General features: G+C 44.5%; 1 protein-coding gene across 1 annotated transcript in view; it reads right to left on the bottom strand.

Moving 5' to 3' along the window:
* LOC128343942 (uncharacterized) overlaps positions 1 to 22,197 on the bottom strand; it is a 41,110-nt gene extending 18,913 nt beyond the window's left edge. The window contains exons 1-7 of the mRNA XM_053293378.1: positions 22,094 to 22,197; positions 19,237 to 19,784; positions 16,169 to 16,264; positions 15,614 to 15,844; positions 10,127 to 10,149; positions 8,037 to 8,155; positions 7,457 to 7,489 (exon numbers count right to left, since the gene is read on the bottom strand). Coding sequence (XP_053149353.1) covers positions 7,457 to 7,489; positions 8,037 to 8,155; positions 10,127 to 10,149; positions 15,614 to 15,844; positions 16,169 to 16,264; positions 19,237 to 19,653 — 919 coding nt within the window. The 5' untranslated portion in view covers positions 19,654 to 19,784; positions 22,094 to 22,197. The remainder of the gene's footprint in view (positions 1 to 7,456; positions 7,490 to 8,036; positions 8,156 to 10,126; positions 10,150 to 15,613; positions 15,845 to 16,168; positions 16,265 to 19,236; positions 19,785 to 22,093) is intronic.
* Positions 22,198 to 22,607: the final 410 nt, after the last annotated feature.

Raw genomic sequence — 22,607 nt, 5'->3', positions numbered from 1 at the left:
CTGAAACTCTGGATACTGTTGGCAGTCAACTTCGGGCTTCTCAACTTGGGCCCTCTTGTAGATGTTGGCCTACAACTCCTATAATCCCTGGCTACTGGCCACTGTGGCTGGGAATTATGGGAGCTGTAGTCCAAAAACTGTTGGGAGGCCTAAATTGAGCAGGCCTGGATGGACCAATGGTCTGACTAAGTCCGGTCGTACAGAATGGAACTTACTTCTAAGCAAACATACTTAGGATCTCACAGAAAAGTGCCAATAGCAGTCTACTTTCTCTATGGGAGCACAATACTGTGAAACTGCAACGGAGGCTGAAGGACCTTCTGGTATCATGATATGAAACAGTCTCAAGTCACAGCATTTAGAAACTTACTAGGGTAGGTGGATATCAGAGCATTTATTAACTTACCGTGAAGGTTTCTTCTGGTTGCTGGAATCAAGGACATCTCTTTGGGTTATCCCCCTCACGTGTTCCAAGGCAGCACAGTTTTGATTAGCTAACAAGAAGAAATACACGTCTACTGGAGCCGGAGGGGGCTAACTCCACCCCAGTTCTTTCAGCCAAGTTGTGAAAGTGTCACGACAAATTTGTCATGTTAACAGGAAAAGTCAACACAAACAGCCTCCTAATAAAACGGTAATAAGGAATAAAAATTGAATGATCTCCTTGAACATTGAGTGATATAACAGAATGCACACATCGTATCTTGATGTATAGTATAGAGAGAGAGGTTGTAGCAGTCTCTAGTCACAAGAAAAAATTACATACTGCCGATAAGGTGGTCTCCCGGAAACAGAGAACGACATCAAGCCGGGTGGGCCGAGATGTCCTTGACTCCAGCAACCAGAAGAAGCCTTAATGGTAAGTGAACCAATGCTCCGTTCTCAGTTGCTGGGGTCAAGGACATCTCTTTGGGACATACCACATTGTGAGTCCACCAGGGAGGGAACATTTATTATTATTATTAATTCGATTTCTATACCGCCCTTCCAAAAATGGCTCAGGGCGGTTTACACCGAGAAATAATAAATAAATAAGATGGCTCCCTGTCCCCAAAGGGCTCACATTCTAAAAAGAAACACAAGATAGACACCAGCAACAGTCACTGGAGGTACTGTGCTGGGGGTGGATAGGGCCAGTTACTCTCCCCCTGCTAAATAAAAAGAATCACCATGGTAAAAGGTGCCTCTTTGCCCATTTAGCAGGGTTTACACAGAGAAACAACAAACAAATAAGATGGAACCCTGTCCCCAAAGGGCTCACAATCTAAAAAGAAACTTAAGATAGACACCAGCAACAGTCACTGGAGGTACTGTGCTGGGGGTGGAGAGGGCCAGTTACTCTCCCCTTGCTAAATAAAGAAAATCACCACGTTAAAAGGTGCCTCTTTGCCAAGTTAGCAGGGGTCAATAGACATCCTTGTCTATTCCCGGGAAAGCACCTGCTGCAGCACTCTTCTTCCGAAGGGTGCTTGTGCTGATCCATACGTGTCCATTTTGTAGTGTTTGGTAAACATTGAAGGTTGCTTGCACGCTGCTGCCCTGCAGATTTCTTGCACCAGAGCATTTGTGGAAAAAGCCGCTGAGGTTGCTGCTGATCTTGGAATGTGCATAAAGGCTCAGAGGATGGAGATGTGTCTCGTAGGCCAACTCAATACAGGCCTTGATCCATCTTGCAATTGTCGACATAGTAACTGCTCTTCCCATGGATCCAGGAAGGAAGGAAACAAACAGTGTATCCATGGTTCTAAAAGACGCTGATCTCTTTATATCTCAATGGGGCACATCCAACATCTGGCACCTCTTTTCTGTTGGATGCACTGGATGTGGGCAAAATGAAGGTAGGGAAATATCTTGTAAGATAAAAAGAAGAAGCCACTTTGGTACGTATAAAGCGATCTGGTATAAGGCGTACTGAATCTTGTTGGAATATGCAATAAGACCTATGAATTGATAAGGCCTGCAATTCCGACACCCTTCTGGCAGATGTAATTGCTATCAGAAATGCCAATTTGAACGGCAAAATTCTTATCGGGATGGATTTTACGGGCTCAAAGGGTGTAGACTGCAATGCCCTTAGGACTGTATATAAATTCCAAGTAGGGAATCAGTGAATCGTTGGCGGGGGGCGGGGGAGACACCAGGGTGGCCCCTCTGAGGAATCTTTTCAGATGAGAATGTGCGTGTATAGACTTCTCCGAGATTCCTGAGATGAGGTCTATTAGTGATGCTGATTGCCTCTTGAGTGTGTTAGGCCTTAGGCCCCTTTCCAATCCTTCTTGAAGGAACTGCAGCAGATGTTGTATCAATGCTCCACCCTGTGGAACTGAATTGCATGCCGCCCATCTCAAGAACGCTCTTCACGTACATGGGTAGATTTGGTTTGTTGATGACCTACGAGATGCCAGTATAGCATTCAACATGTTATCTGAATACCCCTACTTGCCTCTCAGTCTCCATGCAGCAAGCTGCTACCAGCCCAGGTTTGGATGTTGCACTGGTCCCTGGACTAATAAGTCTGTTATCACTGGCAGGAAAAATGATTCCGTTGTTGATAGATGTAACAACTCTGCGAACCATGGCCTCCTGGGCCAAAATGGTGCCACTAGAATTACACTCGCCTGTAGGAGGCATATCTTTTTTAGCACCTGTGCTAGCAGAGGAGTTAGTGGGAAGGCGTAAAAGGAGCCCCTTTGGCCACTGTGCTGATAATGGCCTTTGAAAGCTCAAAATGCTTTGTAGAATAGTTAGAGCAGGGGTGGTGGAACCTGCTGGAGGGAGGGGCATCCAGCTCTATCTTGTACCCCTTGTATTCAGCTGAGTACCCACCTGTCCGTTATTGAGGCCTCCCATGCATGGAAAACCTCTGACAGGCAAACCCCCTGTCTTGGGAGTCCTGAGTCATTGCTGCCGTTTTGTTTGCTTGGTTTGAGCAAAGGGCTGCCTGTTATTTCCGAAGCTCCTGGAGGGGAAGTGTTGTCAATTCCGTGATCCCTGTTGTGCTCTGAATTCTCTATGCCAGCCCCTGAAAGGGGGCCGGAAACTCCGAAAGGGCTGAAAAGGTTTTTTGAAATCCAGCCTGTCAAGCTTGTGTGGAGCCGATAGCATTGTTTCTCTTTTATCCTTTGATTTGACTAAAACATCTTTCAGAGCGGAATCACCAAAGAGCTTTGTACTGTCATATGGTACAGCAGTCAAATTATTTCTAGAAGGAGCATGCACCTGCCAGCTTTTAAGCCACAGGCGCCTCCTGCCTACTACGGAAGCTCTAGAAGATCACCTAATGGAGTCCAAGGTAGCATCTGCCACAGAAGCTTGAGCTTTTTGGATTTTTACCAACGGCCGTCTCATTTTTATCGGCTCAGTTGGGGGATTACTAAGCAAATCATCTACCCATAGTAGAGATGCCCTCGCAACAATGGAGGCTGCTGTTGAGGATCAGGTAGCAAGGGAGGAATTATCCTGTACCCTTCTCAATGCAAACTCTGCCTTCTTGTCTGACAGATCCTTAAGAGTAACTTCCCCATCCCTGGGCAGCAACAAACCCAACATTAACTGCACAATTGGTGCATCTGTATTAGGCATTTTAAAATAACTCTGATGGTTCCTGCTGGAATGAGTAATATTATTTATTTATTTATTTATTTATTTATTTATTTATGTTTGCAGTTTGCAATAGCCATTAGCTTCCTATTGGTTGCTGGGAGAAGCCATTCCTGCTTAATTGCCTCTGTGAAAACTTCAGGCATTGGTAATAGCATATCTTTTGGTTTTGCCTTGGGGAAAAATGAGTTCCCCTTTAGAAGGAGTAGCTTCTGAAATTGCCTTTGATTGTAATCCAATAGTAGTTAGCACTCTAGTCATGAGGGGATTGAAATCCTCAGACTCAAAAAGGCATTGTGAAACATTACCCTGGTATGGACCTTCCCTGCCTGACCATTTGTTCCTCCTTATCTGGGGTTATGTCAGGTTCCTGATTTCCAACATCCAGCCCCTCAGTCTCCCCCAGTCAGGGCCAGCGTCTAAGTCAATTAAAGAGGTTGGAGTTGCCTTACGCTTATCAGTTCGCAGAGGTCTCGGATTGTGACTATCTGGCTCCCCAGAGTCAGGCCCTGACATAGCTGAAGAATGTCAATCATTACCCTTAGAGCTTGTCTTTAAGGATTTTCTTTCATTATAGCATTCACCTTTAAAGTGTTTTCTCTTTTTCTTAGCCTTTTTTTGGGCAGGACTGGCTGAATCAGAGCCTCAAATGTAGAATAGACCCTTTTGCGTTTTCCTGATTCTTTGTTCTTTTTTACTGGCTTAATCTATTGAATGATTTCCACTATTGCATTTTTAAGCCACGCCTGCCACTCAGGGGGGACTGATCTCAATGAACTGGGACATGGCTCTGAGGGACCCAGGCGGGGGTTACTCTGCCCAGTGAAAGGTCTCACCAGTCTCTCAGTCTGATCCTGGCTTGGGATGGAGACGCGAACTGCTGCAGTGGTGTTTGGGACCTTCCCCAAGGTTTTGTGTGCGATTTCCATCTACTTGAGCCATTATGGAGCCTTTTGTTGCTGCTGCAACAAAAATAATACGGTTAATATTATAATGCCCTTATACAAAACTATGGTGTAGCCGCACCTGGAGTACTGCATACAATTCTGGTAACTACATCTAAAAAAAGACATTGTAGAACTGGAAAAGGTGCAGAAGAGGGCAACCAAGATGATCAGGGGCCTAGAGCACCTTTCTTATGAGGCAAGGCTACAACACCTGGGGCTATTTAGTTTAGAAAAAAGACTATCATGTGGGGAGACATGATAGAGGTCTATAAAATCACACATGGTGTGGAGAAAGTGGACAGAGAGAAATTCTTCTCCCTCTCACATAACACTAGAACCAGGGGTCATCCCATGAAATTGATTGCCGGGAAATTTAGGATCAGCAAACAGAGGTACTTTTTCACACAACACATATGCAACTTGTGGAATTCTCTGTCACAAGATGTGGTGACAGCCAGCAACCTGGATGGCTTTAAGAGGGGTTTGAAGAACTTCATGGTCTATCAATGGCTACTAGTTGGAGGGCTATAGGCCACCTCCAGCCTCAAGGCAGGATGCCCCTGAGTAACAGTTGCAGGGGAGTAACAGCAGGATAGAGGGCATGCCCTCAACTCCTGCCTCGGCTTCCAGTGGCAGCTTTTGGGGTGCACTATATGAAATAGGATGCTGTACTAGATGGGTGTTGGGCCTGATCCAGCAGGGCTGTTCTTATCTTATTTTCCAAAGTTCTCCAAGCCCTCAATTCTGCCAAAGTGGGAGGAGGGGCTGCCAGGGGGAAAGTAACTGTATGTCTTAGAATGGAGGAGAGTTTTGAGGATGCTCCTTCAGGTTGTGCATTCCCCTTCCTTTTGCCACTCCCTGAGGCTCGCTGTGCCATTCTACTGAGAGTCTGGTGGCCTGCAGGTGGGGGACTTGCTTCACTGGCATTTAGCCCGGGCAGCTTTAAAGTGGCCGCTGCCAATGCTTGAGGTGGTGGAAATCTGGGCACTCTGGATATCCCAGGAAAAACAGTCTGGTCCTTACCCCTGGGCACCAGCAACATCATGCACTGTACTGCGGGCTCTAACACCACGGAAAGGTAGGGCGGAAAAGCACAGTCAGGAAAAGCGGTTGAAATCAGAAAAAAGGGAGTGCTTTTTTAAAGATATCAATAAGGTCAGATAAAGGAATGCCAACGGGATGCCAGTGTGGTGTAGTGGTTAGAGTGCTGGACTAGGACCGGGGAGACCCGAGTTCAAATCCCCATTCAGCCATGATACTAGCTGGATGACTCTGGGCCTGTCACTTCTCTCTCAGCCTAACCTACTTCACAGGGTTGTTGTGAGTAGAAACCTAAGTATGTAGTACACCGCTCTGGGCTCCTTGGAGGAAGAGCGGGGTATAAAATGTAAAATAATAATAAATAAAACTGTGAGGAAAAAGTAAACTGGACAAAGCAGAAAAATCTATGAGAATACAGAGAGAAGTTACAGACTGCCTGGAACAAGGCAGGATAGAAAGAACTGGGGTGAGGTTAGCCCCCTCCAGCTCCAGTAGGCCTGTGTTTCTTCTTGTTAGCTAATCAAAACTGTCCTGCCTTGGAGCACATGAGGGAGACAACCCAAAGAGATGTCCTTGACCCCAGCAACTGAGAAGAAGATTTTTCAAAGCAGAAGAAAAAAGTGTAATTTGGGCAAAAACAGATCAAATAATCTTATGACTAGAAAATTGCTCACACAGGCGTATAGACAAGGCATGTGTAGAAAAATCTCACTCTCTCTCTGGCAGGAAACTGACTGGCAATAGATTCAGAAAAAAGACAAGAGAATCCTTTTCAACCTAAACAGTTTACAGAATTCACTGCCACATGATTTTGTACGATTACAAACTTAAAGGGTTTCAAGGAAGACCTGACCCATTCAAGGAGGATTTTTGTCAATAGCAGTTAGCTATAACAAATGGCTAAACAAGAGGCAGTCTACCTCCACTGAACTTTACAAGCAAAGAAGTCTATAATTGTAGTAGTAGTAGTAGTGGTAGTGGTGAGGAGGAGGGCCATTGTCTCCAGGCCCTGCCTCTTGGCTTCCCAGAGGCATCACTTGGAGACTGTTTGACCAGATGGGCCTTGTATCTGATGCAACAGGGAAGTTCTTAAATAATGGTTTGTGAGTTGCACTGGGAGTAGAAATACTGAAGAGCAAGGCATAAATAAGTCTACAAATAAGTCTTACAAATAAGTAAAACAAGAGGAATATAGATAGGCATGGGACCGCTCAGGGGCATAACGAGGCTGGAGTGGGCCCAGAGACAAAATTTTAAAATGGGCCCCTCGCTGATACACACACACTCACTTCACATGTGACTTGCCTCTGGGGGGCCCCTCGAGGCGTGGGGGCCCTTGCCTAATGGTAGTTACGTCCCTGGGACCACTCCTTCACTCAACAGCTCTCTTCAGATGCTCAAAAAGAAAGAGAAGGACATGGCTTGCATATATAGTAGATTTCAGAGACCATGCCCAGAAGCCTCATCCTGGTGCTTCTGACACTCTGAAAGTCCCCTCCCTGCGCTGTCCACCCTTACAGCATTTGTCTGGAGGCGGCAAATGTTGCAAGCATGATGGATATTTGTTTCCATGATCGGAAGGGTGAGGCGCCCCGTCTTCCAATCACAGAAACAAATCTCCATGATGCTTACAACATTTGCCTCCTCAAACAAATGCTATAAGGGTGGAGTGTGGCATAGCTTTTGAGCACATCAGCATCAGGGTGGGGCTCCTGGGCATACTCTTGGGATGCCACACACAAGTACAAATGTCTGAAGAGGGCTCCAGCTCAGCCCTGATTGTTCCAGAGCCCCCAGGGCAGAACCGGCTCACTCCTATGTAAACGAAGACAACTTTCTGACAAGTCCCTCTCCCAGCTGCGACTTACCTTCCTTCAGCTGAAATCCAGATGACAGTGTGTCTGAGGAAGGAAACAGAAACCAAACATCACGCCACTGTATATATTACTAATGTTGTAACAAAAATAAAGTCTGTTAGTGTCACCTGCTTTTCCTTAATTCATATGTAAGATTCAGTAATACTGAAGTAAGTCTGAGAGTTTGTGGGATGGGGCCCTCCCAACTCTAATTTGTCCTCATATATTCAGATTTTATTTCTCCTAATGGGAATGTTTTTAACAGTCCAAATCTGATCTGCTTCAAGATTTAGCAAGCCAAGAGAAAATGTATATATTTGGCAAGTGGATACTTAGGATTATTGCCTAAGAAGTTTATAGCTTGGTTCTAAATGTGGTGCTTCAGAAATTAAATCTTCTTGAATGGGACTGACCGCATGGGATGCATGCTAAAGCCTAGGCCCAAAAATAAATTAAACACGATTTCCCTACTGGAACTCAAGTTCCCTGTTTTCCTAGCCCTTCTAACATTAGAAGTGACCGAGAGCCTTTTACAGTCACTTCTGAACCAATACGGTCTACATACAAGATCCTCACAGCTGTTCTTCTTTACCTTTGAACTGCTTCATGACACGCTGCAGGAAGGGATTTATATCACAGAAGTCCCAGATCCTCCACTTCAGTGCAGGAGAAAAAGCCATGGGATTCTCAAATATTTCTTTCTCCTTGCACCTGAAGAGGGGGGGAAACAAAATAAAACACCATCCATCCGTCCATGCAGGCCGGAGTGAAAGGAAGGACCAGGGAGAAGGTTGGAAGGAACATGGTCAAGGAAAACATTATACCCCAGGGGCGTATCTAGGGTAGGGCAGGTGGGGCACGTGCCCCGGGCGCAACTTGAAGGGGGCACCTTTTTAAAAAATTAATTTTAAGAGATGGCTGCTGAAAACAAAATGGCCACCGTGCATGCTCAAATGGCCTCTGTAAGGCTCTAGGTCATGCCAGGCTTTGCAGAGGCCATTTGAGCATGTGCGGTGGCCATTTTGTTTTCAGTGGCCATTTTTGGTTTTTTTAAATGGCCCCCGCACATGCTCAAATGGTCCCTGTGAGGCCCTAGAGGCCAGTGGGGGGGGGGGGAGAGGGAACCTTTGCAGACCCCCCAGCATGGACTTTCGGAAGCCCTCTAAAGGGGCTACAGGTTAAAAAATAAACAAATAATGTAATATAAGTCACTGTACACATATTCAGTTTGGCACTATGTACAGAGAATCAGGGCTTGTGAATACTGAGCTGAAGCTTATGAGCTAGGATTGTATTCATTTGCTTCTTGTGATAAGTGAGTTAAATGCGATGTCTTAATAATATGGCTATTAATGGTGAGTTTGTCTTTGAATAAGTGTGAAATCCTTAGTATTAAGGCCCACTGGGAGTTTCTTGCTCTCTTTCTCTCATTTTAACTGTCTTTCTGAAAGACTAGAATATATTCCAAGCAGTGACACAGTTTACTCTGCATATCCTTTAATTATTTTCAGAGTATCTGGGGAAAGTCAAATTCTCCATTTATTTTTAAAACTTATGTAATAGTGATGCTACAATGCATAGTAGAGAATTAGACAGGCACTTCTGTTTAGTTTCCCAAGTACATCTCCACATAGTATTTGTGTATTTCATGAGCCCCAGCATACAGAAATTCGTAGTTTTCCAGCATGTTTTGGTCTGGCTACGTCCACTGCTAAATAGTTTTTGAAATATTAAAAGATTAATGAGCTTGACTTGTATTTTTCAGCTGATATTATGATAAAGTTATCTGAAAGATGGGTGTCAGATGTTTGGACAGGTGGCGCAATTTTAGTGCTTGCCCTAGGCGCTATTTTCGCTAGATATGCCTCTGGTTGGGGGTGAACTGGGCCAGTTGCTTTCCTCCTGCTAATATGAGTTATCACTTATTTATAACATCACCTTTCTTGGGGTAAAACTACCTTTTATTTTTATTTATTCATTCAATTTATATACTACCCGTCTTAAAGTGGCTCTGGGCAGTTTACATTAAAAAAATCAAACACACATAATAAAACAAATTTTTTAAAAAACCATTTAAACCAGATTAAAATTAAAACTATATCATTAAAAGCCAGGCTAAAAAGATGGATCTTTAAGGCCCAAATGTATATAAAGAAAATACATTTAATCCTTACTGTATTTTATTATTAATGTAATTGTACTTTATTGAGAGCAAACCTTTTAAAATTACCTTTTTAAAAATTGTAATGGTCTGAATCAAAGGAGAAATAAAATTTTAAAAGAAAGTGAAGGCAGAACTCCGGCTGTTTACAAGTAATGGGAAAAGGCACTGCACTGCAGAGATGTGCAAATAAAGGGAAACGAGGATTTGGTGGGCACTAACATCCATGACATCAACTCTCTCATGGACCATTCCTCTTGCCAGGAGATTGGACCCAAAAAAGTTTACTAAAATTAAAGTACAACTGAAATACCAGTGTTTCTGAAGCTTTTCAGAAAAACTAAGCCTTAAACTGGAATCTTCCTCATTGTAGTTTATGTCCCTGCAATTGATTCCTGCTCAGTAGTTACAGTACAGAACATGTATTGTTCCCCTCCTTACTGTTTTTCCTTTCAAGTTCTTCACGTAATGTCCACACCCTTCCCAGAATCATGAAGGAACGTAAATTGGGATCTGCTTACCTCTTAAAAGTGCTTCTTAAATCCTAGGAGAGAGAGAGAGGAGGAAACTTAATGGATAGGCTCACACCATCGTCAAGTCAGTAAGTTCCAAATGGTAAGTTTCTGGCAAGCACATACTCCCAACAGGCATGTTTTGCTCTATTCCAGTTCCTATGCAGTGTTATGAAGATCCTTCCAACTTCTGCCTGCCTTTTTAACCAAGGTTTGAGGCTGGGTGGACAAAGTTGGGAGATTCTCAGTAACTCATGGAAACTTGATTTGTGCAGGTTCAAGACACACCTGTCAGAAGCATTTGCCCATCATGGGCCTTGGGCTACCAACTTGAAGGCAATCATGTAACCCGCCCAGTGTCTACTGTCGTATGGAGAAATTCCTTGAGAATGACATGGAGAGGGAAAGTAAAGTGAATCAATTTTAGTACAGTTCAGGGCAACCAAGTTACAAATTTCAACAGCTGAAGCAAATATAGTGACCAAAACAAGCCCTGCTCCTCTAAAAACTATACAAGACCTTGCACACAATCATTTTTGGCTTATGAGGCGCCTAACTCAGGTTAGAGCAGTGGTGGGTTCAACGACCAGAGCCACTGTCTGTTTGCACATGATCGTGGCAACAGTGAGCACGGAAGTTTGCCAGAGGAGCAGGGAAACCTTCCCACAAGCTCTGTGCTGCCAGGAGGAGAACCTCTTTAAAAAAAAAAAAAAATAGATAGGTAGGTAGATAACATCACAACCATGCTCCAATTGGCCACAAGGGGGAAGGGGTGGGGCAAGCTGCATTTAAGCACAGAATCATAGAGGGGACTATGCAGAGCAGCACATTCTCTGTTCATGGCCCCGGCAGCCACAGTTCTCTCTGGAAAACATGGCGGGCAGTTGCTGATACTCAAAAACTGAGTGGGAAGCAGCCATTCTCCTTCAACACCATATACAAACCCAGGTTCTGGGCCCCCTGTTGTGCACTAACGTGGGTTAAGACCAGGGTTTACCAGTTTTGGCAAGCCTGGGTTTGTGGGTTGTGCCCTGGTTCACACGATCTGCTAACCCAAGCTTGCCTGCACTAACCCGAGTTAGTGTGGCTGTGTGAAGAGACTTACAATATAATGTTTATTATTTAACCCAGGTTCCAGTGGTCCAGAAAAACCCATGGGCAGGTTTTTACTCATGTGGAAGTGCAGTCCATTCTCTCTTAAATCCTGCCCCCTCCCCACCTCTATGAGGCAAAACAAGGCAATTGCCTCAGGCAGCAATTTGGGGGGCTATTTTGGGGACAGCAGCAGGGGTGTTGGGAGCTCATGGGAGCCAGGGACAGGTTCCTGCTGGTGCCCCTTGCCCCATTTATGGGTGGATGCGCACTTTGCTTGTGTGGCCAGAATGCTTGTCAGGCACAGGGGGTGTAGCCCGAATGGGGAAGAGGAGTCAATTGGTCCCCCTCCCCAGGGCCAGTTTAAGCCTACACAGATACTGCAATTGCAGGGGGGGTGTACTATTGGGGGCCCACCTCAGGGTAGGATTAAGAGCTTTGCAGTTCTCAGTGAGCCCTTTGGAATCCATTGTTTACATTACAATGTCCATGTTAAGCCAATTGCCTCCTGCTGGAACCTGCTACTTGAGTGGGAGCAGTAACAACAAATTAAATAAATGGAAAGTGGAGGAGGTTCCTGATTGTGCTCCCACACATCTCAGTGCTGGACAACTTTTAAAATAATTTTTTTGCAGCTGTTTGTTGATCCGAGAGCCAAGTTTAGTACATAGAGGTAGAGATAGAAAATGATTTCAGTAAACCAAGGAAAGGATGAGAGGGAAATGAGACCTGTAATGTGTTTGTGCGAGTGAGCTGAATTCAGCAATTGGGTTGAGCAAGGGAAGAGAGACCTGTGTTAGCTTTATGGGAGGGAGCATGTGTGAGACACACACACACAAAAAGATCGGTCTGCTCACTGGTTTGGAATGATCTGAGAACTGAGGACCTGTGATGTGAGCGAGAAAGACAGACAATAAGTGAACAGCAAAACTGAGAGAGAAGGGAGTGGAACAGTCATTTTAAAATCTTTTCATCTAACCATCTTCCATAAGAACTGGGAGTCCCGATTTATCCCCCACCCCATGCCTTCTCAGCTTATGTTCGGTAGAATATGCTTTCTTACAGTTATGAACTATGATTCTGAGTGGTTTCTTCAGAAGCCAGCTCTGCTAACATCCTGGTGCTTGTTTCCTGCTGAAAAGGAGTTTATCAAATTTTCCAGTGTTGTGATTTTGGGGGGGAAATGTGAAAGAGCTCCTGCTGGGCGCTTTCCAGCCTAGCTGCTCAACAGCAGCAACATGCCTCCATTCAGGCAAGTCGCATTTGAAACGTAAACAGCAGGGGAAGCAGTCTCGCAGAAGACCCCCGAAAAACAGCAACCTTTTTACGACATCCTAGCTCTATATTGCAGTGATTAAATTCGAAACAAGGCATTGGAAATGTGAATGGCACCCCGCTGTCCACGTAGGGACTGCGGTGTCACAACGCAGGAAGTGTGGAAGCACACTTTGAGATACAATGTGATCCTGTTGCAGGGTCTAATCTGGAAAGCACCCTGCTTTCCTCCCTAAAGAGGCTTATATTCCAATACAGAAACTCTGTTCAGACATTACACATGGTGTTGATACACCTGTATCTGCTTTTGTGTGAATAATTATAAACGAGTTTAGTTCATTTTAAAAGTGAGCCTTGTACAGGCCCCTTCAAAGCCACAGGACAGGAAATATTGCTGTCATGTGTTGAACATAATGTCTGAACTGTACAGACCTGTAGAAACATACAGTGGGTATTGAACATGACATGCGAATAGGATTTTGTTATGAGAGAGGTGTATTTGTCCACGTGGCAGAGTGGACAGATTTAAAGAGTTTCCTTCTCTAATTTCTGTCTTGTGTGCGAGAGGTGTTGTTACAATGTTGTAAATTATTACAATGCAAAAAGGCATCTTAAGATGCAACACAACATAGTAGTTTTTGCAGTATGATAGAGAGCAAGCAATTATGTCCCTATTTTCAGCAATGAAATGCTGGAGGGTATTGAACACAGGAAGCTCTCTTTCCATGTACTGGCAAATTTGTATTGGTGATTTCCATCTACTAACAACAACAAAAGGCTATTGAAGTAGGCACAAACTGGCAGAAGCCCAGCACTGTTAAGAGCAGTATCACTTTTCCTGGATCGCACCATTTCAAGCTAGGGCAGGGCTGCCTATTTGAAAGTTCTGCCTCCACCCCCACAAATTCTCCCCCTGCCCCAATACAAGTCATTAGAAAAGCTTCTCCCTGCACACAGAAAGAGAGGATGTCACAATGCTGTGTTGAACGCTTCTCCCTGACATGCTACTTTTCTGTTTGCAGGGATATTCTTATACGAGGAAACATTTAAATAGTGTGGTCCGGGAAAAGGCTTGCCACTTAATTCTCCTGTACAGAGTCAATGTGGTCATCCCCTTCTTTTCCTCAGGCAGCAAAGTGTCTTGAGCCACCCACGCTGCTCCTTAAAATGTGGGGTCTATAAATAGATACAGAATTCAGCACAGAATAGTGGGGAACAATTTCTTCTCATAATCTGGACACTATGCTGTTAATGCCGCCTAAGACTGCATTTGGTTTTTTAGCAGCTGCATCACACTACTGGCTCATATTCGGCTAAAACACTAAGACACCTAGGAGTGGCTGTTGGGATGGGCATGGCTATGGAGTATGGCTGTCAGGTAGTGTTTCTTCTAATTTTCTTGATCTGTGTGCAGAATGAGTGGTAGTAAAAAGGCCTTGTGTGTGCACATGCATTCAGAATGGGACCTTCCCAACTCAAGGTAAAAGGGATCTAAAATTAGCTGAACAGACATTAAAAAAAAAGTGTACACACACACTCCAGCACACGTGCACACCTTAGAAGGAATATTGCTGTCAGGGTGAGCACTGCTATGGGGGCTGCTTGCTGTCCTGGGGATGGGACGAGCTGTAGAAAGAGCCCCCCCTCCAATTTTGGTGGTGCCACCAAAAAAGAAGGACCCTACAAACGTCATTTTGCCCCAAAATGCCGTCAGCTGGTCCTGCCTTCCCAAATCCCTGGCAGCATCGCCAAGATAGAGACATTCCTGCCTGCAACCTTGGAGAAGCTGCTGCCAGTCTGTGTAGATAATACTGAGAGAGATGGACCAGTGGTCTGACTCGGTATATGGCAGCTTCTTATGTTCCTATGTTCAATGCTGTTTGAGTGGATCCTATTTTGTTTACTAATTCTAATGTGCTCTATGCCTTTGCTTTCTTCTTATTTATAGGGATGTGCAAGGACTGGTTCGGAGGCCATTCTACTGGCCTCCGGTCTGGACACGGGGCGGTTCGATTCAGAAGGGTTAGGGTGGGTGGTTCCATTAAGGGCGGGGGGGGGGCTTTACTTACCCCTCCTGCGTTTTCCCAACTCAGGCGCTGTATTTAGTGTAGAAATCCGGTGGCAGGATACCTCCTTGCTGCCCACTTCAATCTCCACTTGGCTCCTCTGTAGTTAACAATCGAGCGGCAGGATACTTCCCTGCCATCCCCTTCAATTCCCACTTGGCCGCCCCCTTCAATCCCGCTCTTAAAGCCTTCTTAAAGCCTTTTGCAGCCCAGCAGGGAAAGGGGCGGCAGGGAGGTATCCTGCCGCCCATTTCTAATGAGCAAGCGGAGCAGGATTGAAGGGGGCGGCAGGGAGGTATCCTGCCACCCGATTGTTAACCACAGAGGAGCCAAGTGGAGACCGCAGCTCCGCGGTTCCGTGCACACCCCTACTTATTTATTGTTTTTCCACACACAAAGATCCTCATGCAGTTTACAGATCACAAGGAATGAGAAATTGGTTCCTTGACCCAAAATGGCTCACAATTCTATTTGGTGGGGGGCAAGAGAGAGTGGAGAATCCTAGATTGTTCACTTCATTCCGAGTTGGTATTCCTTCCTGCTTCCCCCAGCCCCCCATCTTTGCTTTGCTATCATATACCTTTCTATGGGGTGGAATTATAAGATGTAGTCCAGGAAAATGTTTGCCAGTTGGGGGAAAGGCCTTTACATTGTTTTTCACCTCTTGCAGCAAAGTGACTTGAGCTTCAGAGATTCAAGTCCTACCCGACATCTACCATCTTGGCCTGCAGAGCACTCTGCAGCAGATGTCCTATCCAAAAGATGATCAGAAAACAAGTTGGTAAGAACAATGGCTGGATTCTCCATAAACACTGAATGATTGAAGGGCGGAAACGCCAGCTTAAAGAGGTAGTGTGGAAACAACCCTCTAGTTCAGAATAGTTAGCACAAAAGTTAATATGCCATCCAGTTTGGATACTTCTGTACATAACAAGCCTCATTATTAACATCATATATCGGGGGGGGGCTTCATTTCTTGTAGAGATGGAGGAGCACCTAAGTTTGGAACCAGTGGGGCCCTGTTGAGGACCCTGGGCTGTTTCTGTTTCTTCTGGTGTCTTACCAGTAGGAGTTCACTTGCTGACTGCTGACATTTCTCCTCTATCTCCTGGATAACACTGTCAAGGGAGGAGAGCTCCTCTGAGAGTTTGGCCACATGCTCATCGCTTTTATTCACAATCTCCTTCACCACCTCTTCCATCTGGGCCAGCAGAAGTGTCTCTTGTTCTTCCAGAAACTGATGTAGTTGTCTGAACTCAGCCACTGCCTTCTGCTTCTCTGCTTCTGTTCGAATCTACAAATAGGAAGTGTGGGGCGGGATGGGGGAGAAACAGCCCAATGTTTTGAATACTGAATTTTTGTAGATAATGAGAATTCTATAATAAGAAAGTTCTGGACATTTCAAGAGATTGACATCAACAGGAATCAAAGAAAGAATTTTGTAAAGAATTCCAGAGGCCCACCCTTAGCCTTTCAGGAATATTTTAATAGGAAATCAGGGCATCCCAAAATGCACAGTTTGAGAAGTGCTGTTTCATGACGTTTTATCCTCTCTGCATTTTGACATCAGCTTTTTCCACTTACTGATTTAAATACTTCCTTAGTCCATAATACTTACAAGCAGATCTTGGCTTTTCTTTTCAGTGTCTGCTTTACATGCCAGAATTCTCTCTTTCCCCTTCTTCAGAATCTCCAGAAAGATACAGATCTGACCCTAAAGAGAAAACAAAAAGGGCCAGTTTGGTTCCTTTTTGGTCTGGGTTTCTTTTTTCTCTTAGTCTCCTGTTCTCTACACACACACACACACACACACACTTCTGTTCTAAACTTTTGCACTTTTTTGTTGTGGTGTAATTGCTTTTGTTATTGTAAGACACACTGAGTAGTCAATATACAGTGGGAAGCTAGAGTAAAGAGGTGTTGAGTAAACAAGTAAATATCAAAGCAGAGAGGTAGTTTTCTTTTTTAAAAAATGGAACTGGGCAAACATTTGCTTATAGAGGGGGGGGAATTATGCCAATATTTTTTCAAAGTTCTAGTATGCAAATTTTCCTAATGCCCTAAACAGATGCAATTCAATTTGACCTATTTGATTTAAAAACCCACTAGATCCCCTGTATCTGCTCCCCCCCCCAAAATTTTTTTTTGAGGAGGGACCAATAAAAACACTTAATGTGGTTTAAATATTAACTAGAAACAAATTCAGAGCCTTAGGATTAAATTAAGTTATTTTTATTGGAATAGTAATAAACCAGCATTAACTCATATATGCTTCCCAGGAATAACTTCCTGAGAAGAATTACAACTTTGAGACTGCCAGACTTGCCCAATATTGCATTGGCATCCATTCCTTGGTGCCAATACATTTTATGGATGATAGACATCGGGCTAGCATTGCACACATGCAGCAGGTCAAGTTCCAGACTACTGCTGTGCCGATGCTTGAACAGGGGAAGGGACAATTTTGATCTCCCCCTCCCTGTGGAGCCCACTACACATCAAAATATGTTCCTCAGGGTCACACAATCTTCAGGGACCTCTTTTGGTGATGCACTTTCTGGAGAAAAGGGGAAAACAGCAAGACTTGCCCCTGCCCTTGTTATGGACCAGTACACAACTTTAGACTTAAAGGTACCAGCCCAGAAGTATGTGGAATATAGGCCTGTGTCTGATTTCATTTTATATTAAGAGTTCAATTAAATGCCTGAACTTGAGGGGAATCTCATGACTGCCTGGTAAATGATTTGTAGAGGCAGGAGTAATCTAGCATTGTTTATCAGTGTTTGTGGAAACTCACTGAGATACAATGGGTCAGGCTTAATTACCAGTCTCACACTGCTGAAATTAACCTGTTGTCCAGTAACAGGATGCTTCTGCCTTAAGTCAAATGTGTTAATTAACTTGGCTCACACATGTACCCCTTTTGATGTTACTTTATAATTACACACTAGATAGAGGTACACAAGAAATAATGTAATTGCTGTCTCACACAAAATAGAACTTATTCTCTCACTAACTCCTGACTTTTAACACCTTTTGGGAAGGGATCCATTTGCAACTCAGAGATGCAGATTTGCTTTGGGCAATGTCCCCTCCTCAAGATAGCAGCTAACAGAAGATGAGATTGAGATCTCTCTGGACTGACCAAATATCCTGAGCTAATTTTGGTAATTAAAAGACAATATTTAGAGGATAGCAGAAATAAATGCCTTTTTGTGATCCAGAAGACTCAAATGAACATCAAAGGATGGAACCACTATAAGAAGGAGTCTCTGGACATGGCAGATTAGCTATCTTGTGCCTACAGCAAGATTTGCTCACAGCAATGCCAGAGTTTGCTGCCCAAGCCGCAGGGCTAGAGGCAGGAACTCTGTCCATGGACAGGAACTGTCTGTGACTTCTACTGCGCAGTGAGAAGTCAAGACTTTCCCCCAGCCATGGTGCTCTGACTCTCAGCTGTGATTTGAGCACTGCAACAACTCCTGTCTCCAGCCCGAGGCCTCCTTCAGCTGAAAGATCCTGCGCTCTCAAGTCTCTGATCCTGGTAAATATGCTGCTCCTACAAGCCTGGAATCCCCTCATCCCACCATACCAGCCCTTAGCCTGCCTTCCTCCCCCCCCCCTTTTTCTGTCTGTATCTGAATTGTATTAGGCTCTAGGAAGATTTAATTGCACACACATATGTTAGTTAGGCACATTACACTACACCTTGAATCAGAAACATGTTTTTTTTTTAATGTGGATTATTTTATCCTGATGAGCAACTTTTTATAATAAAGCCCATTGAACTTTCTGAGTGTGTCTCTCTCTATCTCTGTTTGCGCACCCAGATCCTACATGGTCACCATCTCCAAGAACCAATTCAGTTTGTGTATGATGTGACTTTGCCTCTTTCCCTCTGAGCATGTACAGAGTGCAAAACCAGGTATGGTTCACAACACCCTCCTCAAATGACAGTGCAGCAGTAGTCGTCTGGAATTCACACTGCTGCACACATGCAGTACTAGTAAAAATTTATGTACTTTCCTATATAAACCACTCTGAGAGCTTGGGTTGAAGAGCAGTATGTGTATTATATATATTCATAGTAGTAGTCTGGATGTCAGCCAGTTTTGGTTTTTTTTAGAAATTGGAAGTTTTCCACAGAAGGATTATGTATAGTAAAACTTTCCATTTTGGAAAAATTTCTATCCACATCTCTACAAAATTGCAACTGAGAAACAGATAAGTTAGAAAATATCTTGATTCCTGACTTGGCTTCCACTTTTTTAGCCAGGGAGTGATCTCCCAAATACCTTTGAGTCAATATCCCTCTAAAGGAAATGTCATACGGTAGGTCACCACCAGAGCCTGTATGGTGTGTGTGTGTGTGTGTGTGTGTGTGTGTGTGTGTACACACACTTGAAACACACACTCCAAGATGGGGAAAGGAAGGCATCCCCTGCCATAGCATCCATCCAAACCCTACTTTAGGTGAATAGCTTGTGGAGGTTTGTTATACATTAGAGCAGGCAAACCCTTTTCCTGCCATGATTTCAGTTCTAGAAGACTCCTCCCAGCTCTCCTGTTTAAGGCCAGACCCAGTTTAGTTCCCCTTCTCCATGCATGCAGTCCACTGGCCCATTAATCCGGCCTCTCAAAATCCACTCTGGTTATTCTTCAAGCCACAAAACAGCAAATCCCTACCTTGTACTCCTGGGCAGCCTCCTGCACAGGAATCACATTGTGAGCTCGGTGCTCCTTAGAACAGTCACACACCATACAGATTGGGGCTTCATCATCCTTGCAGAAGAGCTTCAGGGGCTCCTGGTGCCTCTTGCAGAGTCTCCACCCACCGATTTCCTGCTCCGCCTGCCCACTCAGCTCTTTAGCTATTGCAACCATATTGGCAAGTTGCCTGTTGGGTCTCAAGTCCCTTTGCTGAACGCTCTCTCTGCACTGAGGACAGACAGCATTTGTGGAGGACTCCCCCCAGCACTTGACAATGCAGGCTTCACAGAAATTGTGCCCACAGTCTATAAGTACTGGGTCAGTGAAGAAGTCTAGGCAAATGGAGCAAGTTGCTTCAGTCTTAAGCTTCTTACGGGGGCTGGGAGCAGCCATGGCTCAAATGCCACAGTACAAGACCGTGGCTTTCCTCTCTACTGTCCTTCCTAGGCAGTTCTTAGCTGCAGGCAGAACTGGGCATTCCTTCTCCTCCTTGTGCTGAAGAGGATCAGGCATCAGTGCTGGTCCTGGAGACAAAAAGGCAAAAGAGAAATGAAGTGATTGCCCTCTGCCCAGAAAGGGACCAGTAGCATCTCTCAAAACCATCTTGGCTTCAGAACAAGATGCATGGAGGCGGAGCTTGGACTCTGAAGATGCAGTAGAAGACTTCAGAATGAGAAGCCTGTTGTGGGCAGCAAGTGCCAGCATGGACTGGCATTCCTCATCCATGCCCTTCTAAAAGCCCAAATATACGGAAGCTAGCAGTGGGAACTCAGATGAAAAAGATGGACTCTGCACACGCCTAGGAATACTCTGGCTCACATACCGACTAGTGCTGCATGCTTTTAACACCAGTACACACAGCACTAGTCCTGATGCTTCTAGAGTACAGTCATTCTTGCACAGGAGTAGCAAGCCTGGCAAGCGACTTCCTGGTTCTGAATGTAGCTGCTTAATCAAAAGAGTCTAGGAGAACTCTGGCACTTCTGGATCAAACAGACATTCCCTTCTGCCTCCCTCTCCTTTTATGGGTACATATATTCTCTCTCCACTGAGGTAGCAGATTTTTATTTTATTTTATTTTATTTTTACATTTTATATCCCGCTCTTAGTAGATTTTGCCCTCACTTGTAAGTAGATCTACTACCAAGAAAGAATGCAAGATTTACTTCTGAGTAAAGTTGCAGATCTATATACAAGGGTGTGGTCTACTCATGGGGGTTTCCACTGAAGTGCAAAATTTTAAACAAACCTTTTCCTATAGCTCTCCACAAAGCAGTTTACTAACACTTACTGGTGCCCATCTCTTACTTCCCTTGCTATCTAGAGAGCAGTGGATTTTGAAAGCAGTATACGGAGGGCATAGCCACTGAGCATATACAAAGTATGTGTATATATGTTAGAGTTTCATGAGCACAGCTGGTGTGCTGGGTGGGGTGTTGGTGGGTGCTTCATTGGAGCTTCCTAGCCCCTGGTCCTTGGTCCCTCCCATACACATTTCCTCAGGAGTAAGTCCTAGATAAGTCAACAATGGTTTTTTCCTCATTGTTGGCAAAGAGGCACCTTTTTAACGTGGTGATTCTCTTTATTTAGCAGGGGGAGAGTAACTGGCCCTGTCCACCCCCAGCACAGTACCTCCAGTGACTGTTGCTGGTGTCTATCTTATGTTTCTTTTTAGATTGTGAGCCCTTTGGGGACAGGGATCCATCTTATTGATTTATTATTTCTCTGTGTAAACTGCCCTGAGCCATTTTTGGAAGGGTGGTATAGAAATCGATTGATTGAATGAATGAATGAATGAAGTTCTATGCTTTGCTAAGGGGCTTGGTTTTTTCCTTGGGTCAAGGGAAAAAACACCAGACATTTTTGCCTAGGAGCAGGGGCGGATTAAGCTTTTTGCAGCCCATAGGCTTCAAAAAGGCTTCAAAAAGCCTTCTGCCACCCTTTTACCTTAAACAAAAAATGTTTGCCTCTTTTTTGAATAAGGTAAAAGAGGGGGGACATTCTCCTCACCCACTCCACCCTTGCTGCAGCACCCGCTATCCACAGAGAGGGGCAGCAAAATTTGTAAAGGTAATAGTGTGCCATCGAGTTGGTGTCGACTCCTGGCAACCACAGAGCCCTGTGGTTTTCTTGGGTAGAATACAGGAGGGGTTTACCATTGTCTCCTTCCACTCGGTGTGAGATGATGCCTTTCAGCATCTTCCTATATCGCTGCTGCCCGATATAGTTGTTTCCCATAGTGTGGGAAACATACCACCAGCAGGGATTTAAACTGGCAACCTCATGCTTGCCAGGCAAGTCATTTCCCACTGTGCCATTAGGTGGCTTGGAAAAGAGGAGAGGCAAACATTTTGAGGAGGGGCTCAAATTTTGCCTCCGTAGGCAAATGCCTACTTTGTCTCTCCATTAATCCACCACTGTCTAGGAGCTCTGCTGAGCCTGTGCATTCACTCAGAAGTAAGTCCCAGTGAAGTCAGTGGGCTTACTTCTCAATAACTCCTTCCTAACTTGGCTCAGTTGTGCACTTGCTCCAAGTACCTTCAGAATAAACCTCTAAATTTATCTGGAATAGTCTCCAAATTCTCAGAGTTACAATCTGACTGGAAGAACGGCCTACCCTGTACTTAACTCTCCTGACTCAAATTGCTCCCCTGAAACTACCAGGTGTCTTGGGGTTGAGGGTAAAATGTACAGTTACATGGACAGGTAGAACAGTAAAGTTTAGTTGAGGAGTGACAAGATGAGGAAACACAAGAAACACCCTCACCCACCGCTTTAAACTGCAAATGCCTCCCAATATACCAACTCCCCTACCAAGATTCAGGAAACTTACCTCCTACAGCATCATCATTTACAATCCTATTTCCTGGTCCTCAGGCAACCACTTTTATCTTCTCTAAAAGCACCTGGGGAAGTGGTTGCTAAGCAACAGAGCTCCACACTGAGCATGCTCAGGGAAAGACCCAGAGAAATTCCTTTGGCTAAAAAGGGGCAATTAATTATCACTTTAAGCATTTAACACTGCTACTAGAACAATAGTAGTAGATATTCCCCTTGATCGAAAACAAAAATCAATTCCCCAAAATATAAGAGTATAAACAATGACATTAAACAGAAAGTTCGCCCCAGTGAATTCCCAGAGGAGTTCTTACTTTTCTGCCTGAAAATTGGCATGGATCATCCTCAAACCCAGCTCTCCTACATTGCAAAGCTCCAAAATGAGTGTGTTGAGCCTTTTTCAGTCTATAAGCCATAGCCATAGTAGTTACTACCCACCCAGATTTCCGTTTATAATACAAACAAACAAATAAAGTTCTTCAAGCTCCTTTCCAGCTTGAACATTTTAT

Source organism: Hemicordylus capensis, chromosome 2 (assembly GCF_027244095.1).
Source record: "Hemicordylus capensis ecotype Gifberg chromosome 2, rHemCap1.1.pri, whole genome shotgun sequence".
In the NCBI taxonomy this organism is placed as follows: domain Eukaryota; kingdom Metazoa; phylum Chordata; class Lepidosauria; order Squamata; family Cordylidae; genus Hemicordylus; species Hemicordylus capensis.
Note: the sequence above shows the minus strand (reverse complement) of the source record. Positions and strands in the feature narration are given on the sequence as shown.